The sequence below is a fragment of the Myotis daubentonii genome, chromosome 2 (assembly GCF_963259705.1).
Source record: "Myotis daubentonii chromosome 2, mMyoDau2.1, whole genome shotgun sequence".
Taxonomy (NCBI): Eukaryota; Metazoa; Chordata; class Mammalia; order Chiroptera; family Vespertilionidae; genus Myotis; species Myotis daubentonii.
Window position 1 is genome coordinate 196969175 of NC_081841.1, and position 23568 is coordinate 196992742.

Sequence of the window (23568 nt, forward strand, 5' to 3'; positions counted from 1 at the left end):
AGGGCAATGGAGCAAAGGGTGGGCCACCGGAGGTGAATTCTGGTTCAGGGGCCCTTTTGCAAGTGAGATAAAAACTTAAAAGAACACACAGGAGTAGACTAAGCTTTCTTTGTTCTGTGCTGATTGTGGGCCAACCCTGGTTCTCACACCTTTCCCCCTTCTGAGCAGAGTTGGAGCCATTCCAGTATTGATAAAAACAAAACCAAAACAATGTCAATAGCCTTTGGGATGTTAGCAATTTTTAAATGTGGCTGAATTTTAACAGCAATGATTCCTCTCACATCTGTTTCGCCTTCGCTAATCAGGGACTGGTTCCTTTTACCTGGTGGCATTTTCAGTCTACCATTCAGCTTGTCAGAATGGAATGATGCAGAAGTTCACAGAGGACACAGAGGACAAGAGCTGCTGGGAGCAGTGGCCTTAGTGGGGTGAGGGTGGGCATGGAGTGGAGGGTCCCACTGTGGATGAAGAGGAGTTGCTCAGGAGAGAAGGTGCTGTGGCATTTGGGGAGGGCAGGGGCAGGTGCCTCTCTGAGGGTGAGTGAGGCCACAGAGGAGCAGGCTCTGGGGATGTGTAGGCAGAAGCTGGACTAGACTGTATGGGAAGGCAACAGCGTACTCCAGCTTGGTTCACACGAAAACCGGGAAGAAAGTCTGTGCCCTGAGGTCAGTAACAGCTCTCAAGGCTCTGCCTGGGCAGTAGGGGTGCTTCAGGCCACAGCAGATTAACTCTGGGCAGGATGTCTGCCCTCCACTGTCATGTTAAGTATTAAATATATATATGAGGAAGGGAGAGGGAAAGAGAGATAGAAACATCAATGATGAGAGAGAATCATTGATGGGATGCTTCCTGCATGCCCCCTGCAGGGACCGAGCCCACAACCCAGGCATGTGCCAGGACCTCCTGGTTCATAGGTTGATACTCAACCACTGAGCCATGCCGGTGGGCCTTGTTAAGTACTTTCCATGGTGCTCACTAGACAGGCAGTAGGGAAACGGGCTGAAGGGGCTCCTGTGCTGAGTTCCATTACAGGGAGACAGCCCAGGGTGAGGACTGAGCTGATGGCATAGACCTCCCTGGCTTGCTTTTTAGACACTTGACTGCCACTTAGGATCTGAGTGACCCTTGAGTAGTGACACAACTCCGAAACCTTAGTTTCTCATCTAGGAAATGAGGCTGACGACTCTGCCTGTCTCTGTGAGGGAATTAAAACAGGCAGTTAGGCCCTTAGCAGGAAGCCTGGCTCAGGAGCAGCACGTAATACTCTGATAATAGTCACATAAAATCTGTATTCCTTCTGGGTCTGGAGCTGTCACGAGTGTCAAGCACTGTGGGGAGCATCTTTAGAGGAGTCACAATCCCTGGTATCAGTGAGTTCGCAAAGGCATATGGAGTGAATTTGGAAATTCAGAATTCTGCCCCTAAAGGTGAGAGCAGCTCTTTGCTTAAAATTGCCATGGGTCTTAAATCCAATTTTTAAATTTTTTTCCATTGATTTTAGAGAGAGTGGAAGGAAGAGAGGAGAAGTGAGAGAGTGAGAGAAAAATCCACGTGAGAGACACACATCCACTGGTTGCCTTCTGCATGCATCCCAACCTGGCCTGAGCATCAAACCCACACCCGAGGTATAGGCCCTTGACAGAGACTCAAACCCCAGAGCCTTCAGTCCTCAGGCTGATGCTCTAACCACAAAGCAAAACTAGTCAGGGCTTAAATCGAATCTTTAAAGGCTTATGAGGGGGAATGCAGTGGGTGGACAGTAGGTTATTAGATGTTATAGATGAGTTTTATAGTGGGAATGCCCAACTTTACTGTAATTACAGGAAACCCAGGGGTGAGGATCACCAAGCCAAGGGCTTCTCTCCACAAGGGGCTGGGGCCAAGGAAATGACACTCTGAGGGGCATGACTGCTGTGGCCGGGTCAGGGTGACCACAGTGAGTGGCTGAGAGTCCGGATAGCTGGGATGCATCCAGTTTTGGGGTGGTGTGTGCTTCCCCTTGTGTTCCCCAGGGAGCAGATCACAGTGAGAAGAGCACTAATGGGTGAGAGAGAAGGTGGGATTGAGTTCTCATCAAACTGCCCCCTCTGCCAGTATCAGCACCGACTGACAACAAAAATAGATTTTAAACGCTCACGAAGCATGGGTTCTTCACAGGCATAAAGCCCGAGTATCAGCTGGCAGTGGAAATGAGCCATTTTTTGTGTGGATGATATTCTTAATACAAAGGAGAAGGCCTGTGATGGCAATAAAAGCTACGATTTCAGCACACCGACTGTGTTATCTTCCCCCTTAGTGGGAATGTGGATCTATTTATTTCTCTGCTTAAATATTTACAGCATCCCTCCTGAAAGTGAGAATAATAATAATAATACAAAATTAATAATATTTATAATAATGTTGGTAATGTCTGTTTTTTAGTGTATGCCATATGCTGCAGTCTTTGTTAAATGTGTGTGTGTTTTTAATCCACATAGTTTCCGATCCTCACAACAGTCCTGTAAGAATGTCTCCCCTGTTTCATAAATGAGGAAGCAGAGGCCCAGGGAGGATATGAACTTGCTCAAAACCTAGTTGGCGAGCTACCAACTTGGATTTGAACTAATGTCTTTTTCCTCCAAGGAGCCCCACATGGGTTTGGGGATCTCTGAGTCTGAAGCTATTTTAGCACTATCCGAAATGGAATGGAATGAAGACTATTACTCTTTGCCATGTTCCTGAAATCTGCTTGTGAGACACAGAAAGAAGCAGAAAGAAAGCTTCATTCCTTCAACTGAAGATGCTGAAAAGGCCATTCCTTGCACCTTTAGAACAGTTTTGGGACCTGGCACTTCTCCCCCAGTCTCTCCTCCTTCCATCTGGGTCCCGAGCTTTGTGCATCCTTTCTCCCTTACATTTTGCCATCACCTCACTTTTATGTTGCATAATCTTAAATTAGCCCCACTGACGCCCCTCATATTTATCTTCCCATGCCTGCTGGTGGTAAGATTTTCCTCTGTGCCATGAAAAAGAATTAGCTTTTGAGTTGGAACCCATTTTCTACCACTCAAATTCTATCCATCTTTAAATGTTCAACTCTTGTAGATCCTCTTTGAAGAGTTTCTTATAGTCCCTCTTGTCTTCTGAAATCCTGTAGCACGTTTTACTGGCCAAATTACACTTGCTACCTATTACTGAAGTCTCAGTAATTGTGTGTGTGTGTGTGTGTATCTTCTCACTCAATAGCTCATGATGATTTGGAAGGCAAGACGTGTGCTTTCTGTTATCCCTGTGCTTCACACATTGTAAATGCTCAAAATCATTATTAAGAAACCAATTCTCTTCTCCTTTATGTACCTCAGGATATTACACTGTCACTGCTATACCTGTAAATAAATCTCTATAGAGAGACCTGGGACAGCAAAATAAAATCTGATCAGACTCTTGTTCTAAAACTGCCTTTGACTCCACTCTGGGCCTCCCCCCCCCCTAAAATACAGGTAACACTATCCTCTATGAATACTGAAGAGTGATAGAGAGGTTATTCAAATATTCAGTGTTTGCTTTGGAATGCAGGCCTGGGAACACTGAGGAAGCTTTTATTCAGTCTGTTTCAGATTCGGAAAATCACACTCCTACTTCCCCACTCTTGTCTCTCTCCTTACAATCTCACAAGGACTCAGAGTGTAGCACAGTTTGTGTGCTTCTAGGGTGGAGGTCACCACACATTGGCTCTGATGTGACAGTAGGGCTGACCAGTAAATGGCCCTGCCCTGTATCTGGTCTAACTGCTAACTCAGAACCATGGACAAGGCTAAAGTCAGGAAATCAGGTTTGTTTTCCTTTTTCTTAGCAGCTCACCTGTGCTTCTTAAGGATAAAGAAGCTGATAATCCTATTCTAAAGAAGCCAGAAGAGGGAGTCAATGGGCAGTCCCTTGCCCCCCCCCCGCCCCCTGGGAATTTCACTCTTTAAATCATAAATCAGTCCTTCTGTTTAAAGTGACCTTACACAGAGAGAGTTCTCTTCTCCTGGAGAAAAGCCCTCATGCACAAACCTGGCTGACACTTGTCCACTAATTGCCTCCCACTGGAATTTAACCTATTTGTGTATTCCATTTGGGCCTCGTAAATTTTGGAGGGGTCTTTATTGTCATTTTACTATCTATGGGCTTATTCAAATCAAGATTCTTAAATGCAAACATATATATAAAACAGTGAAAAAAAGTCATGATCATCTCTTCTTCCTTTGAATATATTTATTTTAGCACACAAGTTTTATATTCTGTCTTTAATGCTATTTCTGCTGCACAGCTGCTTTACCAAGACTCAGACTCCTACGGGTCCCACTTGGTCCAACATGAACCTTGAATATGCTTTCACAGTGTTTGATTTCTGCAGTCGGTTGTATAATGAGGAAGGAGTGTGCAGTGAGTTTGTAGATTCCTATTAACCAGGTCACCCATGAATCTATTTTTGTGCACTTCTTTATTAAAAATAGCAGAGAACACAATATTTAAACACAGCTACTTGTAGGAGCCTAGCTTCAAAACTACACCTAATAAGTCTTCTCCCATTTGGCATTTCAAAATGTTGTACTACATTTTCTCATCACCAAAGCACCTCTTTTCCATTTACATTCCAGGATGTGAATAGAAACCATTATAAATGACAATGGATATTTTGGATAGTCATATGAATTTGTGATTCTCTGCACCATTTAGACCATATCTGTAGTGTTTCATTATGTTCTTAGGACTGCCTTTGAATGTGGCCTATAAAGAGATAGATATAGACCAAGATTACCAGGACAGGACAGGGAGTGGGAATAGATAGAAGAGAGCTATCTTCAAACATTTGATGGAGGATATCTTGTGAAAAAGGAGAGTAAAATTGTTCTGTGTTGCATTCAAAGACAGAATCAGTGAGTGAAATCTACAGTGGGATTTTGATGCAACCTAAAAAGTACCTGACAACTAGAGTTGCCAGATTCTCCGGAACAGGTTGTCATGTGAGATAATGAGTCTAGAGGCACTTTAGGTGTAGGACTCTAGGCTTCCTGGGCTGTCTGCCAATACTAATGCTTTCAGAAAAACATGTCCACTTCAGCTGTGTGAGTCAGTGGTTTTTACTACCTGCCATTCCTATGGTTGTGGGGCATTGAAAAACCAGAAGTACTGTTGTGCTAAATCACTTAATACAAATGCCCCAATGGGCCATGACAGCCAAGGCCACAGTAGAAAGTGAGTTTGGAGTTGTTAAGGCAGGCATCCTTTTATTCCAGGAAGATACTTTACTCATGTGGCCCAGCTATTTAGATGGTTTCAAAAATCCTTCAAAATGGACCACAATTTTTCATCTTGTTGCTTTAATCAAGACTTGGTTACTCTTGGTTGAAGGCTGAGACTTCAGGACACTCTTCCAACATAGCTCAAGACAACTCTCCAAACAAGACCATAGCAATGAGTTATAGACGAAGCTGTACCTAGTTCACAGAAGATCTGTTGAAAATCTTCATCAAAGCATTCAACAAACACCTCACCCAGGTTACACTTCCAAGCAAAAGCTTGCTTAGAAATAGACATTGAAGAGTCTAGAATCCTGATTTGGTTTCAGAATTGAAGAGCTAGGCACCACGTCCAGAAACGACCGGAACCCAAGGAGGACTTAGAAGCAAGTCAAGACCAAGATCACCCTGTGGAGAAGATTCAAAGTAGAGAAGACAGATAGTGTCCTACCAGCTACACTTCCTCCCAATTGCACACCCTCATCACGGCATTGGGATCAACTCATATCCTGGGATTGAGTCCACAGAGCAACTTGCTAAGGAAGTTGGGGTTTCAGAGTCAAGAGTCCAAATTTGGTTTCAAAATTGAAGACCTAGATTCCATGTTCAAAGAAAAAAGAACCTAATGAGCCTCTAGAACAGAAACAAAATCAGGGACAAGGTCTCTGACATGAAGCAGGTCAAGGTACAGAATGCACCAATCTCATTAGCAACTGTCTTATTTCTCTGAAGCCAGAATAGGATGGACCAAGAGACAAAGCATTGTATTTGATGTTATCGAACTGGGATCCAACTTTCTCTCAATCCTCTTGGGAACATACTCTTCTAAATGTACCTTCAGATTCTCCAGAAGTTGAGTCTCTGGAGACAGTCAACAGGACTTCAGGAGGTAGATAGACACAAGGCATCACATAGCCTTACCAATGGAGCCCAGCTCCATAGTTCAGCATATGTCAAGGACCATGAAAATGAACTTATTCATATCATTAAAAAAAGACTTGGCCATCATCTTACCAACATCAATAGATATATTATTAAAAGTATATAAACAATCTCTTTAAAATAGAATTTGGCCATTTATACAGTACCTTCTCCTATATTTCTCCTTTTGATATTCACCACAGTTCTTTAAGGAGGCATGGTAAATATTATGCTCTCATTTTCATAGGAGGGAAACAGACCTACAGGGATTAATGACTCATCCAACATCTCATGAGTGGTGGGTAGCATTAGATCTGGGATGGATCTGGAGTATCTAAATTAAAATCATGTAAGCTAGGTGGTATTTATGACCATACCAAGCATCAACAATGTGCTTTTGGACAGTCTCATATGTAAAAAGAGGGCATTGGAATAAGATGAATTCAAAGGTACCCACCTATTGTCTGAAATTCTCTTGCCTCTCCATACCACATGTTGTCTGGCACACTCCTTACTTTTCACCTGACAGGTAGGAGGTTAAAAAAAAGCAAATTTGTGGGCTGGAGGAAAACCATCCAATGCCTTGGTGTATGCTTCCAGGGTGGTAACATTACCCTTTAGCTGCTATAAGACACCTTTCTGCCAAGTCACTTTCACAAGCTTTAGACCCTTGGGTGCATTTTGATTTGGGGTTTGGAATTTGAGATTATGTTTATACATACCTTTGTGGTCTCAACTGTGGTATGAAATAGTGAAGGTGGACTTTATGAATTTCAGCAACCTACGGGTAGAAAAGTCAGCAGGAATGGTGAGGACTCCATATTTTAAAAAGTATAGGTTATAGATCAGTCAGATTTTCTTTTTGAACTTTCAAAGTATAGCAGTTAAACTCAAAATTAGGTTTCATATTGATCATAAGGCTCTTGAAAAAGCAAAATTGTATTACATGATCATTGTAGACAATTTAAAATTAAAGAAAATTACATAGGCAATTGTCTATAATATCTCAAAAATAAGTGCTGTTAAAATTTTGTTAAAACTTCCTGGAATGTTTCTATGTACCTATACACATTTGAAAACAAATTCAAATTGATATTGATTTATAAACCTCTATTGTTGACCATGGTAAACTTTTTATTTCATGAAATATTCTTTTAAAAAGGATTTGATTTGAATATAGATTTGGGGATCACCCAATATTCTAGTGTGTGGATGCATCAAAATTCATTTAACCTATTTCCTACTCTTGGGTATATGAAATGCCATCTTTTGTTAACATAAAGCCATATGTGAAAATATCCTCTTCTATAATTCCTTGACAGTTAGTGCATTAGATATAAGTCTGATTTCTCAAACAGAGAAAGCTAAAGTTGGAATTACTTTTTGAAAGTACCAGCAACCCTATTTGGAATTTATGAGAAAATTATAAACTGTCCACTTACTATGGTTATTCAAAATGGCAACATCAAAGGTTTAGTGTGCTTCTCCACTGTTGCCATCATGGGGTCTGTTACTATGCTCTTGGCTTTTCCACACAGTCAATGTCTTATGTAAACATCAAAGCAGTGAACTCATTTTTATCTTCTGTTGGTTCTCCTTTAGCCTGATGAAGTCCTCCGATATCGACCAGGATTTATTCACAGACAGTTACTGCAAGGTGTGCAGTGCACAACTGATATCTGAATCTCAGCGTGTGGCCCATTACGAGGTAAGGACTGCTTTTCCCACTCAGTGTTTCCAAATGGAAGGAAGAGTAGCATGGGTCCTGGTTGCAGGACTTGAGGGTTCCCCTTTATGTAGTTGGGGAGATTTTAAGAACCACAGGGCTTGCACCTTTGTAGTCTGAGCTCAGGCCAGGAGCAATGTGGGCATGTGATGTTGGGAGGGAGGGCTGGGGAAATCATTCTCAGCCCCTGGCTGCTTCCCAGATGTTTTTTTTTTCTTTGTACCTTGGCCCCTCAAGACGCAGTGGGTTTTCTCTGCTTGTTAAATCCGTCATTGCTCATCCCTGAAGTTCTTTGCAGGGACACAAGGCAGGATGCATTGGTGCCAGCTTCTCTTTTCTTCATTGACCCTGAAGATAAGCTTGAGGCCCTTTGTTCCTCACTGCAGGGAAACATGGCAACATCCTGGCTCAGTACCAAACTCCTTCCACCTGGTAGCTGCTGCCCTAAATGTGCTTATCAGCTGAAAGACTTCCCCTGCAGAGTGATAACAAAGTTTTAAAGCCAAAATACTCTTGAAGGACATAATTCAGTGCCTTTGGCTCTTTAGGGTGGAAGAACAAATGGCTGCCTTTCCATGCTTGATTGGGAAGGAAAGATGAGAGAAGAGAGGGTGGCCAGTGTCTGAGGAGGGAACAAGGGGCCATGCATGAAGAAAAGGGGAAGCTGGGCCCTCAGATGCCTAGTGCTGCCCAGGGCATGTTTGTTTTTTAAGAGAACATATACCAGTGGCAACGTGGTGTTTCTTTTTTAAAAAAAATTATATTTATTGGGGTGACCCTGATTAATGTGTTTATATGGTTGTAAGTGTACATTTTTATGATACATGATCTATATATTGCATTGTGTTTCCACCACCAAAAGTCAAATCATCTTCCATCATCATATATTTGGTCCTCTTTTCCCTTTCCTATCCCCTTTTCCTCTTCCCTCTGGTAACCACCATACTGTTGTCTATGTCTGTGATTTTCAGTTTTATATCCCACATATGAGTGAAATCATGTGGTTCTTGGCTTTTCCTGACTGACTTTGTTTAGCATAACATTCTCAAGGCCCATCTATGTTGTTGCAAATGGTTGTATTTTACTTTTCTTATGGCTGAGTAGTATTCCATTGTATATATGTACTATATTTTCTTTATCCAGTCCTTTATTCAAAAACATTTTGATTGTTTCCATGTCTTGACCACTGTGAATAATGCTGCAATGGAAATAGAGGTGCATATATCTTTGCGAATAAATGTTTTCAAAATTTGGGGGTAAGTACCCAGAAGAGGGATTGCTGGGTCACATGGTAACTCTATTCTTATTTGTGAGGAACCTCCATGCTGTTTTCCATGGTGGCTATTCCAGTTTATATTCCCACCAGTGGTGAATGAGGGCTCCCTTTTTTTTTCACAACCTCTCTAGCACTTGTTATTACTTGTCTTATTGATAATAGCCATTCTAACAGGTTTGAAGCGGTATCGCATTGTAGTTTTGATCTGCATTTCCCTAAGAGCTAGTGAGGTTGAGCATCTTTTCATATATCTGTTGGGCATTTGTATGTCTTCTTGGGGAAAGTCTCAGTTCAGGTCTTTTGCCATTTTTTTAATAGGATTGTTTGTCTGGTGTTGAGTTGTAGAAATTCTTTATATATTTTGGATATTAATCCTTTGTCAGAACTGTTGTTTGCAGATTCTTCTCCCATTAGGTTGGGTGCCTTTTTGTTTTGTTGGCAGTTTCTTTTGCTGTGTAGGAGCTTTTTAATTTGATATAGTTCCACTCATTTATTTTTGCCTTACTACCTTTGCCTTTAGGGTCAAATTCATAAAAACTTATCTAAGACCAAGGTCCATAGACTAGTACCTATGTTTTCTTCTATGTCATTTATTGTTTGAGATCTTATATTTAGGTCTTTGATCCATTTTGAGTTAATTTTGTACGTGGGGACAAACTATAGTCTAGGTTTTTATTTTTTTGCATGTGGCTTTCCAGCTTTCACAGAACCATTTAGTTTTCAAGTGTAATAATTTGTATGTAATTTTAGATTGGACAGCTTAGCCAGAAATTTTCATTTTGTCTGATGAGTCTGACAAATGCTAGTTGTCACTGTCACTCATAAAACTCATCTGAGCCTCAGAATCCTCTGTGCACAATAAAAATAATAATAATAATAACATGCACATTTACAAACCCGGAATCACAATAAGCTGACCCTATGTACCCCTCAGGGTTTTGTGGCAATCCAATGAGACCTATGGAAAGAGTATTTGTGCAAATGCTTTGGAAGCTATAAAGTGTGCCACACATGCAAAATTATATTGTTTTTCATTATTAACTCTGTTGTAGTAATATTTTGTTGAAGACAAATAAAACTTGGTCTTCGGAGAAAACTAAAAATGCAGCATCTATGAAAAAAGCATATTCTTTTGTCAATAGGCAAGTGAATGTTAGAAATAAATGTGTATTTTAAAGAATTATATAATATGGAAGATATCTATCTTTTGAAATTAAGAACTTCCTAGTTCCTGTGGATATTGCTTTATAAACACACATGGTTTTATTCTTTTGATTTCCCCCAATTAAACAAAATGGGGGAATTTGTCTTTTCTTTGAAACTCCATAGCTTTTTTAATAGTCCTTTATGTTCTCCCTTTACTAGACATTTTATGTTCATTTTTAATCATTTCACTAGATTCTTGAGTACAGAAACAGAATCTTATTCATTTGATCTTCTGTAATTCCTGGAACTATGCCTGTATATCATAGATGCACAGTCAGTGCTTGTTTATAAAAAATATCTTGGTTATAATGTCCAGCCCTGCTTTGTCATTCCCTGAGCTAAAAAAGTAATGTCAGAAAATTGAAGAAATTAAAAATATTTTTTTAAAGGAAAAATATCTTAGCTGCTCAGTGAAGGGTTTAGTTATTTGAACTCAAGTTTTCTTGTCACCACACTGTACTCTTGTAATTGTTTAGAGGATGTGTTAGTATTTGTTTCATGTAGCATGGATGAGAAAAAGAAAAGAAAGCAATTATAATAGATCTGCAATTAACAATGTTACACATCATTAAAACAACATTAAATGCATTCCCATTAACCATGGATGGGAACTCTGAATGATGTTTCACTCCCCGCCTCCAGGCAGAGGTGAGGCACTTCCTTCAGTGAGAAATGGCTTGTGTGTTCTTTCCGCAAAGCTGCCTTGCATGTATGTGCAAAGGGCACAGCCAGGACTTGGCCACCTCATGGGATGCAGCTGGTCTTCCAGTTTCAGTTAGGAGACTTCCCAGGACTTCTTCATCTCTAAAAGGATGGCTTCCATTAGGTAATTTTAAAGGCCATTTGAGAACTGACACTCTAGTCTATTAATCTCTCCCCTCCCTTCACCACATTCTCTCTGCTGAAAATTGCATATAGAGTGGGTCTCTATGAGTCCGAAGTCCCACTCAAATCACTGAAAATGGCATACTTATTCTCAATGTTCTATCACCGATGTATTGCTTTAGAATGATTTTATTCTTCAGTTCAACCACATAATATTCCTAGCTTCCCTATGGAGCAAATCATTGACAAGCCACTGTGTACTTTCTGCATGTCCAGAACTATTAGTGCTAGTTATGACAGGGGGTTCTCATACTATTTCTGTATGAGACACAGTCTCTTCCCACAAAAAGATCATAAATTCATTAGAAGGAAAAGCCATGAATAAGTCAGTGGGATATAAATATGTGTGTGACACTGAGAACATAATCTGTAGAATTCTGCTGCCTGCTGATTTACTTTATTATAAACAGAATGGTAGTTCTTCTGCCCATTTGGCTTTCTGATATATACTACATTATGCTGTTAACTTCTCATATAGCTGCATACGCCAAATTCAAAAAAGTGAGTGATTACCAAGAGCTATTATGGTCAAGAAAGATTTGTGGGGAATGTCATGAATTTTCTAGGCCTCAACAGATGGGTTAAATATAGGGGTTGCTGGAATGAGAGGTGTTGGTATCTCCAAGAAACACTGAGGAGGCTTGGTTGTCTGGACTGGAGGATTTGTGTAGGGAAGGGAGGGAGTTGGAGAATGTATACGTAGGGTGGGGTCAGAGCATAAAGAGAAGGGGTGTTTGGATTCTTGTGAGTTTCTTAGGCATTTGGGAGCATCCTATATAATAAAAGGGTAATATGCAAATTGACTGAATGGTGGAACTACCAGTTGCTATGACACGCCCTGACCTGACCACCAGGGGGCAGATGCTCAATGCAGGAAGAGCCCCCTGGTGGTCAGTGCGCTCCCACAGGGGGAGCGCCACTCAGCCAGAAGCCCAGAAGCTGGGCTCATGGCTGGCTAGCGCAGCAGTGGTAGGAACCTCTCCTGCCTCCATGGCAGTGCTAAGGATGTCCGACGGACATTCCCCGGAGGGTTCTTGGACTGTGAGGGCTCCCGGACTGCGAGAGGGTGCAAGCCAGGCTGAGGGACCCCCACGAATGCACGGATCTTGTGGACTGGGCCTCTAGTAAGAGTATAATTAAGCATTTCTGAATGATAGTCCATTGTTTGTGGTCTAGGTGTATTGTAAAAAGAACAGCTTTTGATGTGACCTGTGCCATGAGACTAGTGTCTCAGTCCTCCAGAGCAGGAGAGAAAAACATAGCAGATGGGTTAATGGCTAATAGCTGCATGCCCCATTTAAAAGGCCGAACCTTTGTATAGGACAGAAAAACATAATATATATCTAATGGACCAAACCCTTTCATGCTATACTTTAAAAATCTCTTTTTGCATATAAAGTACTGAGATGAAAAAAAAAAGGGGGAAATGTCAGGCATTATCATTTTTCTTACTTGCTAAGCATTACTAACATGTTAATGTTTTGGTGGAAACTATAATTAGATGTTACCTCTGCTCACTGGATGAATAGTCTGAATTTATAAAACAAGTAGACAGAAACACAGAGGGGAAGATCAGGCTTTCAAATAAGAATGCCTGGGCCTGGCCAGTGTGGCTCAGTGGTTGAGTAGTTACCCATTGACCCATGAACCAGGTGGTCACCAGTTTGATGCCCGGTTAGGGCACATGGCCAAGTTTCAGGCTCGATTTCCAGTAGGAGTGTGCAGGAGGCATCCCATTGATGTTTCTCTCTCATTGAGGTTTCTGTCTATATACCCTTTCCCTTCTTCTCTCTCTAAAATAAATAAAACATATTTTTAAAAATGAATGCCTGAATGTTATAGAGGTTAGGCAGTGAAGCCACTTGAGTAGTTTGCTGTAGTTTCAAGTGCTAAAGAATAATTTTTTGCAAAGGGAAAGAGTTGATTGCATGAGTGAATTTTTGGCATGTAGGAAGAAGAGGATTTGTACAGGGTAGGGTAGACCATGCGAAATGAAACCAAAAGGACAGGGATTTTTAAAAAAAATATATTTTATTGATTTTTTACAGAGAGGAAGGGAGAGAGATAGAGAGTCAGAAACATCGATGAGAGAGAAACATCGATCAGCTGCCTCCTGCACATCTCCCACTGGGGATGTGCCCGCAACCCAGGTACATGCCCTTGACTGGAATCGAACCCGGGACCCCTGAGTCCGCAGGTCGACACTCTATCCACTGAGCCAAACCGGTTTTGGCAACAGGGAAATTTTTTACTTATTTTATTTATTTATTTTTTTCAGTGAAGAAGGAAGCAGGTGAATGAGCAGATCTAGAAGGAAAGAGAAAACTCTTGTTAGCCAGGCCCAATGAAGCCAGCCATAAATGTGCCCACCCCTTTTGCTTACCCCTTTCTTGTAAACCTTAATATCCCTTGTGTTGCTGTGCCATGTGTGGAATTAATTGTTCCTTGTGAAATCAGTGACTCAGTTATCCTGGCACCTCTGAAAAAGATAGTAAGTTTCCTGAGGGCAGAGAGGAGTCATGCATTGAGTTTTTTCACTTATTTCCACAGCACCCACCACAGAGCTTTGCCCATGGTTGTTGCTCATTGACCGTTGGAAGTTTATGAAGAGGCTGGGGGTGGGACCAGAGGAGGAAAGCAGTGGGTCAAGTTTAATGGGAGCATTGATGGGCCAGAAGATGCATTGGTATACATTAGGAGTCAATCTGTGCTTGGGAGCTGACCTTCAAGGTATAAGTGATGGTTTTGGAGTTATTGGAAAGGCAGTTCTCTAAACTGGTGAGAAATCCTTCCCACATATCTGAATCTTGAAGTAATGTCAATCCTGGTAAATGAAGCTCATTAGCTCACCAGGGAATGGCAGACTCCAGTATCGGTCATCCTTCAGCGGCAAGCACATTGGTCCTACTGAGCTAGGTTTTCCTCTTTCACTTGTTTTGACTGCCTTCCAAAAGAACGTTAGCCTTACCCAGCTTTCTTTTTAATCCAGGAGAATAGCCAAAGTGCATTCTCTGGTCTCTTTAATAATAGACGGGGTATAAGTACATTGTGGGTAGAGACAAGGTGAAAATTCAGTGTGCTGATTAAACATGTGCTGATTAAAGTGTCATAACTTTCTGGTACTTTAATGCCTCAAATGTCTTCTTTCCCTTGGTCTCTCACACCTTCCTCTCAACTTTGCATTTTCTTTTTCTTTTTTCTAACTGACTGAGTAAACATGTAGGCTGTACACCTCCTTTCCCATGTATGAGATTTGTGTTTATAAACACAATTTGTGTTTCTGCAGCTCATTAGTCCTGCCAGGGACTACATTAAATGGACTTGAGCACTGTCATGGCTCATTGGGTCCACACCTATCCTGGGTATAGCAGGCATGTGCTACTGGAGATGCAAGCGTTAACTGGGTGAGAACAATAACAGATCTTTATAACAGGATTCCTGTGATGATAGCTTCTTTGCATTGTACAGTAAAAATTGCTATTTTAGTATTTTTAAATCTCTTATAGCCCAGCCAGTGTGGGTCAGCAGTTGAGCGTCGACCCATGCACCAAGAGGTCACCAGTTTTATTCCAGGTCAAGGCACATGCCCGAGTTGCAGGCTTGAATCCCTGGCAGGCAGCTGATTGACATTTCTCTTTCTCTCTCCCTCTCCATTCCTCTCTCTCTAAAAATCAATAAAAACATATATTTTTTTTTAAAAATCTCTTGCAGTTATGACATGCCTAACTTCTTCCAGATGCTATTAATATAATTATTGGTGCATTTGTCCAGCCTAAAGCAATTCTTGTTACCATTCATAATGTCAGAGGACTCCAATCTATTTCTAGTTGGTCTGAAGGTTGTGGGTTATTGGTAAGCTTATTAGCAATCTATTTCTGATTGCCTCTGTTTCTAGATCATTTCATTAAAGAATCGAGCATCTATAAAATTTTTAACTCTTCTTAAATGTTGTGTTGTTTTATTTTAGCAGGTCTATTCATTTTACCTTTTATCAACTATAATTAGTCAAAATAGTTCATTGCAACACATAAATGAATGGTTCATAGAGAGGTTTCAGTGAAATAAACAACAGTAAGCTGAAGAACACATTCAACTTTAGACAATATACACTTTGGCTAAGAGCATTTGTCAGGTGTTGTGTGTGTTCAATGCTCATTGATTACGAGTGGGTAGAGTATGCTCTGTGTCATGATTTCTCATTTGCTGAGAACAAATTATGTTTTTCACTGGATTTTTAGGAGCCAGGCCAGATCTTTCCCTTGGCTAGAATTCAATCACATAGTCCCACCTAACTGCATGGGAAGTTGGGAAATGTGTGGGAAAATGAAATGGGTTGAACAAACGCATAGGATCATTTCTGCCACCATCTATCCCTCCAGTCATCAAACACCCATTTCGTTTTTTTCTTCAACCCATAGGGCACACACATCCACTCTCCAAGGGGCAATGTCAAGTTTTACCCACTCACTAATGTGGATGTGATTCCTTTTGGTTCAGCAACCTACGAACAAAAGAGAAAGATCACCTCTCCTCCCCGTACACTTTAGATCAGTAGTGGTAACATTTCCCATTCAGAGAAAGGAAGACAAGAAGACAAAGAGTAATCACTGACTCATAGCAAATTTGGCATCGTGTAGGACACCCATTGCGAAGATGATCTTTCCAGAAAGTCAGGGAAGTTCCCCCAATAGGTTCCGATCTTCCTCTCTGGGAAGGACTTCCTTGTTTATTTTTCTCAGTGAGCCCTGGCTCAGCCCTCCAGCTGTACACATTTATTGTGCTTCCTTGTCCACTCTCCTTGCCACATCTGAAATGGATCTTGGGCCCTAGGCTGCCAGCATTTATAGCCCACTCCCTGCCTGAGATTGATTTAAGACTGGCTGCATATTCAATGCTTTTCTAATTCAAGAGCATAACTGCCTTAGTAATATAATTCTCTCAACAAGATAGAAGGCTTTTGATTAATTTTTTTTCAGAAAGCACCATTATGTCATAACCATGCAGTTCTTTCCTAGACACACTTTCAAGGCTGTTTATTTTATTGCTTCCTTACCTCTGTGCCCCACTCTATTTTTCAGTTTAATGGTGGCCTCCTTGAGGTTATCTAAAAGTAGGTGGAAGGACCACATCATTAATCTAAATTTTGCCAAAGGCCTAAGCTACAATGTATAACTGAAAAGTCTCACTGTGTCTTCAAGTCACAATGTCCTTTAAAATGACATCTCTTTTGTGTTGGTGACTGGAAGCTATTGGCACATTGACTTTTCCAACTCTCTAAGACCCAGATTTCTGGAATAACTATTCTGTTTTATTGTCCTCTGCTAATGTGCCAGTGGTAGATTATCATTCTTTGATTCTTTCATTTAAAAAACTGAACCAACATCACCGACAGATAACGAATAACAAAAAGCATGCATCCGTGTGTTCTTTTTTTCCTATCCTCTCCCCCCCCCCTTTTTTTTTAGCTCTTTTTAGAACCATAGCCATCACCTTCCACAGAATCATCCGGTTCCAGAACTATAAGCTAAGGAGGCAGACGATCCAACTTCCACAGTATTATAGGCAATAGTTTTGCCAGTATTTTGCCATCTTGTAGCCTGGATCTGCTCTATGTGTACCCTCCCCACTTACTGTCCATCTACTAAGCTAGTGTCAAATATTCAGGTATTATGTTATGGGAGAACCCCAATTTCTAAGACAAAGTAGGCTAACTGGTAACAAACAGTCTCAGCATTTTAGAAATAAAAAATAAAAGAAATAAAAATTTATTTCTTGCTCATAGTATAGCCCATTGTGAGTTAGCAGAGGGGGATTTTGTGCCGCATAATTCTTTAAGACTCAAGCTGACAGAGGCTCCCCCGTCTTTGCTCCTGACATTGCTGTGAGTATTAAAATTCAGTTGGTTCCTGGAGGACTGACAGGGGATGTGGGTGATCGTGCAGGACATTTTAGGGGCCAGACCTGGAAGTGGCAACATTTTATCCACCCACATCCCACTGACCAGAACTAATCATATGTTTTCTTCTTACTGTAGGAGAGGCTGGGGAATGTGGCTTGGCTGGGTGCCCAGGAGGTTGGGTGCTCACCGACAGGTTTGGTGAGCACACAGCATTGTCTCTGTGCACCGCCCCTGTGTGACACTGCAGGGGCCATGGCAATTAGGACCTGCTTTGAGGATGATGAAGATGGGGAGCTGGGCTGGAGAAGAAAGAGAAAGACAGGTGATTCCCAGAGGGAGTAGTCTTGGCAAATGAACCTTAAAACAACTTTGGAAATCAAGTGTCTGGACTACCGCGAAATTGATGCCTATTTCATTACAGTGCCATAGAGGGACATGATATGATAAGGGATAATATGCTATCAAATTGGGGTTTTCTCTCTTTTTCCAAGACTTAATTGGCGAAGCACAAAGATTCCAGTTGGAGCCGGGAGCCCGCATACTAAGTGCGTGTCTGGTTTGCGGGTTCCTTCTCTGTACTGGTTCTTTTGGCTCAGCCTTCGCATCTCTCAGGCCTTGAGCTCTGTGGCTTTTGGGTGGTGAATAGCCTGCTTGCTCCTCCCTTAGACGGTCCAAGAGCAACCTCTGAGTAGCCCTACACCTGCGAGCTGTGTTTGAGGACATGTCTTTGGTATCAGGGTCTTTGAAAGATGGATCGTCTGAGAGAAATGTCTCTTTGATCTCCCTTACAAGAGCTTTCCTGAGAGGCCGGTTCATTACAGCCACTTGATTCTCTAATCATGTTTCCTGCAGGCTTTAGCCACCAAGTTCATGGCCATGTCCAGCTACTAGACAGGAGTCTGTATACACACTTACCGTATTCACTTTACCTCTGGATTTTACTTGCCTTCCCCTGTTTTATTTTAAATTTATTATCTCTCAATTATTTATTTTATTCTTTTGTATTAGATGTAGATACATTCTGATATCTTTTTAAAGTCTTAGAACAGCGGTTCTCAACCTGTGGGTCGCGACCCCTTTGCGGGTTGAACAACCTTTTCACAGGGGTCGCCTAAGACCATCGGAAAACACATATATAATTACATATTGTTTTTGTGATTAATCACTATGCTTTAATTGCCGGGGTCCAGCCCCAGCAGGTCCAGGGGTCCCCAAGGTGTGGACGGAGTCGGCGAAGAAGGAATGACACGGAGACAGCGTTCAGTTGATTTGCAACCTAGCCAGGATCTCTAGCCCGGATCTCCAGAGAGGTTCTGCTTCGGATTTCCAGCGAGGTTCTGTAGCCATGTTCCCTCGCTAGGTTCTCCAGCCAGGTTCTGTCTAGGCTCTCCAGTCAGGTTCAGTGTCCAGGTTCCAGTCAGGTTCTCCTGCCAATCTCTGTAGTCAGGTTCAGTCCAGGATCCCTTGCCATGTTCTCCCGCTAGGCTCTGTCTCTAGGCTCTGAGGCCAGTCCCTCTTCAGGATCCTCCGGCATGCTCTCTCCAGCGAAGTTCTTCTGTCTCTAGGCTCCGTGTAGGTTCTGTCTTCTTGATTCTGTTCTAAGTTCTGAGTGTTTCTGTCTTGTTACAACTGTATTTATACCAGTTGATTCAATCCTATCAATCTCTATTACAAAGGTTAGGGCGTTTCTTATCTCCATTCCAGGGAGAAAAGATTATGTAGTTTAAGCATGATTGTTCGTAGTTAAAGGGATTAATTACCCGCCTGGCACTTAGTTGAGGGGTTTTATTCCCTCCCTAACTTCAGGGAAAAATCCCTACCTGGGGATTCAACCTTTCTCGGAGAGGTGACCTTGGTTAAAACACAGCACCAAGAAGGTGAGCAAACATATTAAGAACCGTATGCCATATATGCCAGGTCCCTTGAAACAGCAAGGATGGACCGGCTCCCGGCAAATTCCCCCTTTTTTATTTTCTAAAAGCAGGCATTAAAAAGAAAAACCTCAAATGCTCTCTTATATCCATTTTAAGAGTAGGATTGGCGCTTTCTGCTATTACCTGAGTCCTGATCTATCACCCCAGGGAGAGCTTGCCAATCCTGCACTTTCCAGGGGTGGAAAGGCTGCAGTGGGGTTAAGGATAAGGCTCCTTGGGCCTACCTTCTCCCATGCCTCTACATTTACCTTTCCGGCACCTTTCCTTCCTCAGAAAAGCATGGACGTATTTCTTGTATAAAATGTTCTGTCTGACTGGGAGTAACCTTAATTCCTCTGCTAACAAGCATATATGTTAAAAGATCAATACGGAGTCTTTTTTCTTTAGACTCAGTATGGCACATCTTCTTAATCTAAAGATCAATACAGAGTCTTCTTTCTTTGGACTCAGTATGGCACATCTTCTCAATCTAAGGATCAATGCAGAGTCTTCTTTCTTTGGACTCAGTATGGCACATCTTCTCAATCTAAGTTCTGTACTATCCACCTTCTTACCCTACTTATCCTCTATAGGGGGGTCTGTAGCACCCTGGTGGAGTCCTATCCGTCCCGAGTGTGGGGTTCTCAATGGGGGGGGCTTACCTAAGGGAATCCTGTTCCAGGGGTTCCCAAAGGTGTGGACGGAGTCGGCGAAGGCTATCCACCCTTTTCCTATGGTGGAGTCCAATCCGTCCCGAGTGTGGAGGTTCTCAATGGGGGGGCTTACCTAAGGGAATCCTGTTCCAGGGGTTCCCAAAGGTGTGGACGGAGTCGGCGAAGACTATCCACCCTCTTCCTACGGTGGAGTCTGATCTGTCCCGAGTGTGGAGGTTCTCAATGGAGCGGCTTACCTAAGGGAATCCTGTTCCAGGGGTTCCCAAAGGTGTGGACGGAGTCGGCGAAGACTATCCACCCTCTTCCTACGGTGGAGTCTGATCTGTCCCGAGTGTGGAGGTTCTCAATGGAGCGGCTTACCTAAGGGAATCCTGTTCCAGGGGTTCCCAAAGGTGTGGACGGAGTCGGCGAAGACTATCCACCCTCTTCCTACGGTGGAGTCCTATCCATCCCGAGTGCGGGGCGCTTACCTAGGGGTCCCTGTTCGGGCGCCATATGCCGGGGTCCAGCCCCAGCAGGTCCAGGGGTCCCCAAGGTGTGGACGGAGTCGGCGAAGAAGGAATGACACGGAGACAGCGTTCAGTTGATTTGCAACCTAGCCAGGATCTCTAGCCCGGATCTCCAGAGAGGTTCTGCTTCGGATTTCCAGCGAGGTTCTGTAGCCATGTTCCCTCGCTAGGTTCTCCAGCCAGGTTCTGTCTAGGCTCTCCAGTCAGGTTCAGTGTCCAGGTTCCAGTCAGGTTCTCCTGCCAATCTCTGTAGTCAGGTTCAGTCCAGGATCCCTTGCCATGTTCTCCCGCTAGGCTCTGTCTCTAGGCTCTGAGGCCAGTCCCTCTCCAGGATCCTCCGGCATGCTCTCTCCAGCGAAGTTCTTCTGTCTCTAGGCTCCGTGTAGGTTCTGTCTTCTTGATTCTGTTCTAAGTTCTGAGTGTTTCTGTCTTGTTATAACTGTATTTATACCAGTTGATTCAATCCTATCAATCTCTATTACAAAGGTTAGGGCGTTTCTTATCTCCATTCCAGGGAGAAAAGATTATGTAGTTTAAGCATGATTGTTCGTAGTTAAAGGGATTAATTACCCGCCTGGCACTTAGTTGAGGGGTTTTATTCCCTCCCTAACTTCAGGGAAAAATCCCTACCTGGGGATTCAACCTTTCTCGGAGAGGTGACCTTGGTTAAAACACAGCACCAAGAAGGTGAGCAAACATATTAAGAACCGTATGCCATATATGCCAGGTCCCTTGAAACAGCAAGGATGGACCGGCTCCCGGCATTTAATTATGTTCAATTTATAACAATGAAAATACATCCTGCATATCAGATATTTACATTATGATTCATAACAGTAGCAAAATTACAGTTATGAAGTAGCAACGAAAATAATTTTATGGTTGGGGGTCACCACAACATGAGGAACTGTATTAAAAGGTCGTGGCATTAGGAAGGTTGAGAACCACTGTCTTAGAAGAAAATAGTGGGGTATAAATGTAAACTATTTAATCCTTTTATTTTAACAATTTTTGAAGAGGCAGTAAATTCATATGATTCAAAATTCAAAAAGTATAAAACAATGTACACTTTGTATACTCCCACCGATTCTTGTTTCTCAGATACCCAGTTCTCCTTCTCAGGTGAAACTCATGTTTGAAATAGTCTCTGCATATAGATACAATTTAATTTTTTTGTTAACATATTTTTCACAAATGGCGATAGCTATGCCCTCCATTTTTATTTAATTGTGGTGTAGATTGTCATTATACAAATGTATCATAGTTTATAAAGGCATATTTATTGAATTGACCCATAACTTCTTGGTAGCCTTGATAAAACTCTGGTAGAAAAAAGACTTTTCCCCTGTGAACACTTGTTTGGTGAAGCACACTTCAGTTGTATTTCAGATCCCTGCCTGTCCTGATGGATGATTGACAGAGACCATTTTTCTTCCAGCTCTCCATTCCCAGCATCCACTTGGAAACATATGCATTTCTGGCCTCGCAGTTACTGAGCCATCTGGGCTTGTTTATTTTTTTAAGATATTAGCCCACAGGGATTCTTAAAAGCTAATGACCTAAGTGGCGGGTTTGTGTTCATCTAAGCCATGTGTCTTTCTTTGCCTACGTGTCTTCTGATGTTTGGAGAAGGTGTTGAGGACAGCATGTTCTTCCCCTTTGTGATTTGAAAATTGAGTTGGTTTCTTTAGGCTTTTCCTGAGATGATTTAATTTTGAGTAGAATTTTTCTGACTCTGAATTCCACCAGTTTCCCTGAGGACCATATAAAGAAATAATTGCACCTCATCAGGAAGCCCCCATGTGTCCCCTCCTGTGCCTGTGTCCCATGCCCAGTCCTTCAGCTCTCTTTGGCCTCTGGGATGGTCTTTCGCAATACTGTGCCAGCTGCTCGACAGTTTCTTATGTCCTCTCTCTACTAATTCAAATGTGGAAAGAGACCTTTTCTTTACCTTGAACAACCTACAGGCAGTTGGAAAGTTTTATGTTTTACTAAGAAAATAGGAAAAGTAGAACAAAATTCTTTTCTATCCCTGCCACACATATTCCTCCCCCTCTTCTGGCCTCGTAGTCATGAACTTTGCCCCTGAACTGAGAAGTTTCCCTGTCTTCTGGTTCAAGAAACGAAGCCTACCCATTCCTGCCTTCATTAGTTCCTTGTAGCTATTAACTTACTGTTAATAAGGCTATTTCCTGAAAATGAAGCTTCTCCAGGTTTGGCCCTAAACAGTGCACCTTATTTTACTGCCCCATTTTCTGTGGCCCTAGAGCCAAGCCTCCGTGTTTAATGTGGGGAGCCCTACAGGGTACTATCATTTGCTGTAAAGCAGAGGTGAGGCCTCGAAATCATTTGGTCTGGCCCTTCCAAGGCATTAGGAGTGAGTTAATTAAATGTTTGACTAACTATGGCAGGCTAACTTTTAAGTTGAGAATTTTGTATGGCCTGTGAATGATGTTGTCAATATCCAAATGGCCCTGGGCAGAATAAAGTTTCCCCACTCCTGATGTAAAGCTCAAAGCAACATGTTCTTTTTCTACTTCATGGAAAAGTTCTTCTTTTTTTTTTTGGCTCACCTGCTAAATTTCTGAGAAGTGAATCCCCGCTTAGCTTATCCTCAGAGCAGGCAGAGCAGGCCCGAGTTATGAAAAGAGCTTTGGGTGTGTGTACTCCAGGTCAGAAGGCCTGGGTGATAAAGTACAATCTTAGCTAAGTCACTCACCCCATTCCAGAGTTTAGTTCTTCCTTCTACAACATGAGAAGGTTGGGGTCTTCTTTCCATTTATCCCTACTCCTCATGCTCATCCTTTCTGCATCCTCACAGGTAAACATTTATTATTTCTATACAGTTCTTTAACGTGTATTGCTTTGTGGACATGTATATTTTAAAATAATTTTTAGTTTAGTCTAGTCTTAGACTTACAGAAAAGTTACAAACATAGAACAGCATTTCCAAGTACTCTGACCCAGTTTCCCCTACTGTTCACATCTTGCAATAGTATGGTACATTTGTCAGAGCTAATGGACCAACATTGATGCATTGTTATATAACATACATTTTAAGGGTGACGCTTGTACTGTACTCAGATTTCCTTAATGCTACCAAATGTCCTTTTCTGTTTGAGATTCCCACCCAGGATTCCACACTACATTTAGCCATTAGGTCTCCTGAGGCTCCTCTGTGACAGTTCCTCAGACTTTCCTTGTCTTTGATGACATTGAAAAAATTTGAGGATTACTGGTCAGGTATTTAGTAGAATGGCCCCAGTGGAGATTTGTTTGATTTTTTAATTATTAT

At 42.1% G+C, this 23568-nt stretch overlaps 1 protein-coding gene across 1 annotated transcript in view; it reads left to right on the forward strand.

Moving 5' to 3' along the window:
- The window catches only part of ZMAT4 (zinc finger matrin-type 4), a 346538-nt gene that overhangs the window by 64887 nt on the left and 258083 nt on the right, over positions 1-23568 (forward strand). Inside the window, exon 2 of the mRNA XM_059681097.1 lies at positions 7788-7893. Coding sequence (XP_059537080.1) covers positions 7792-7893 — 102 coding nt within the window. The 5' untranslated portion in view covers positions 7788-7791. The remainder of the gene's footprint in view (positions 1-7787; positions 7894-23568) is intronic.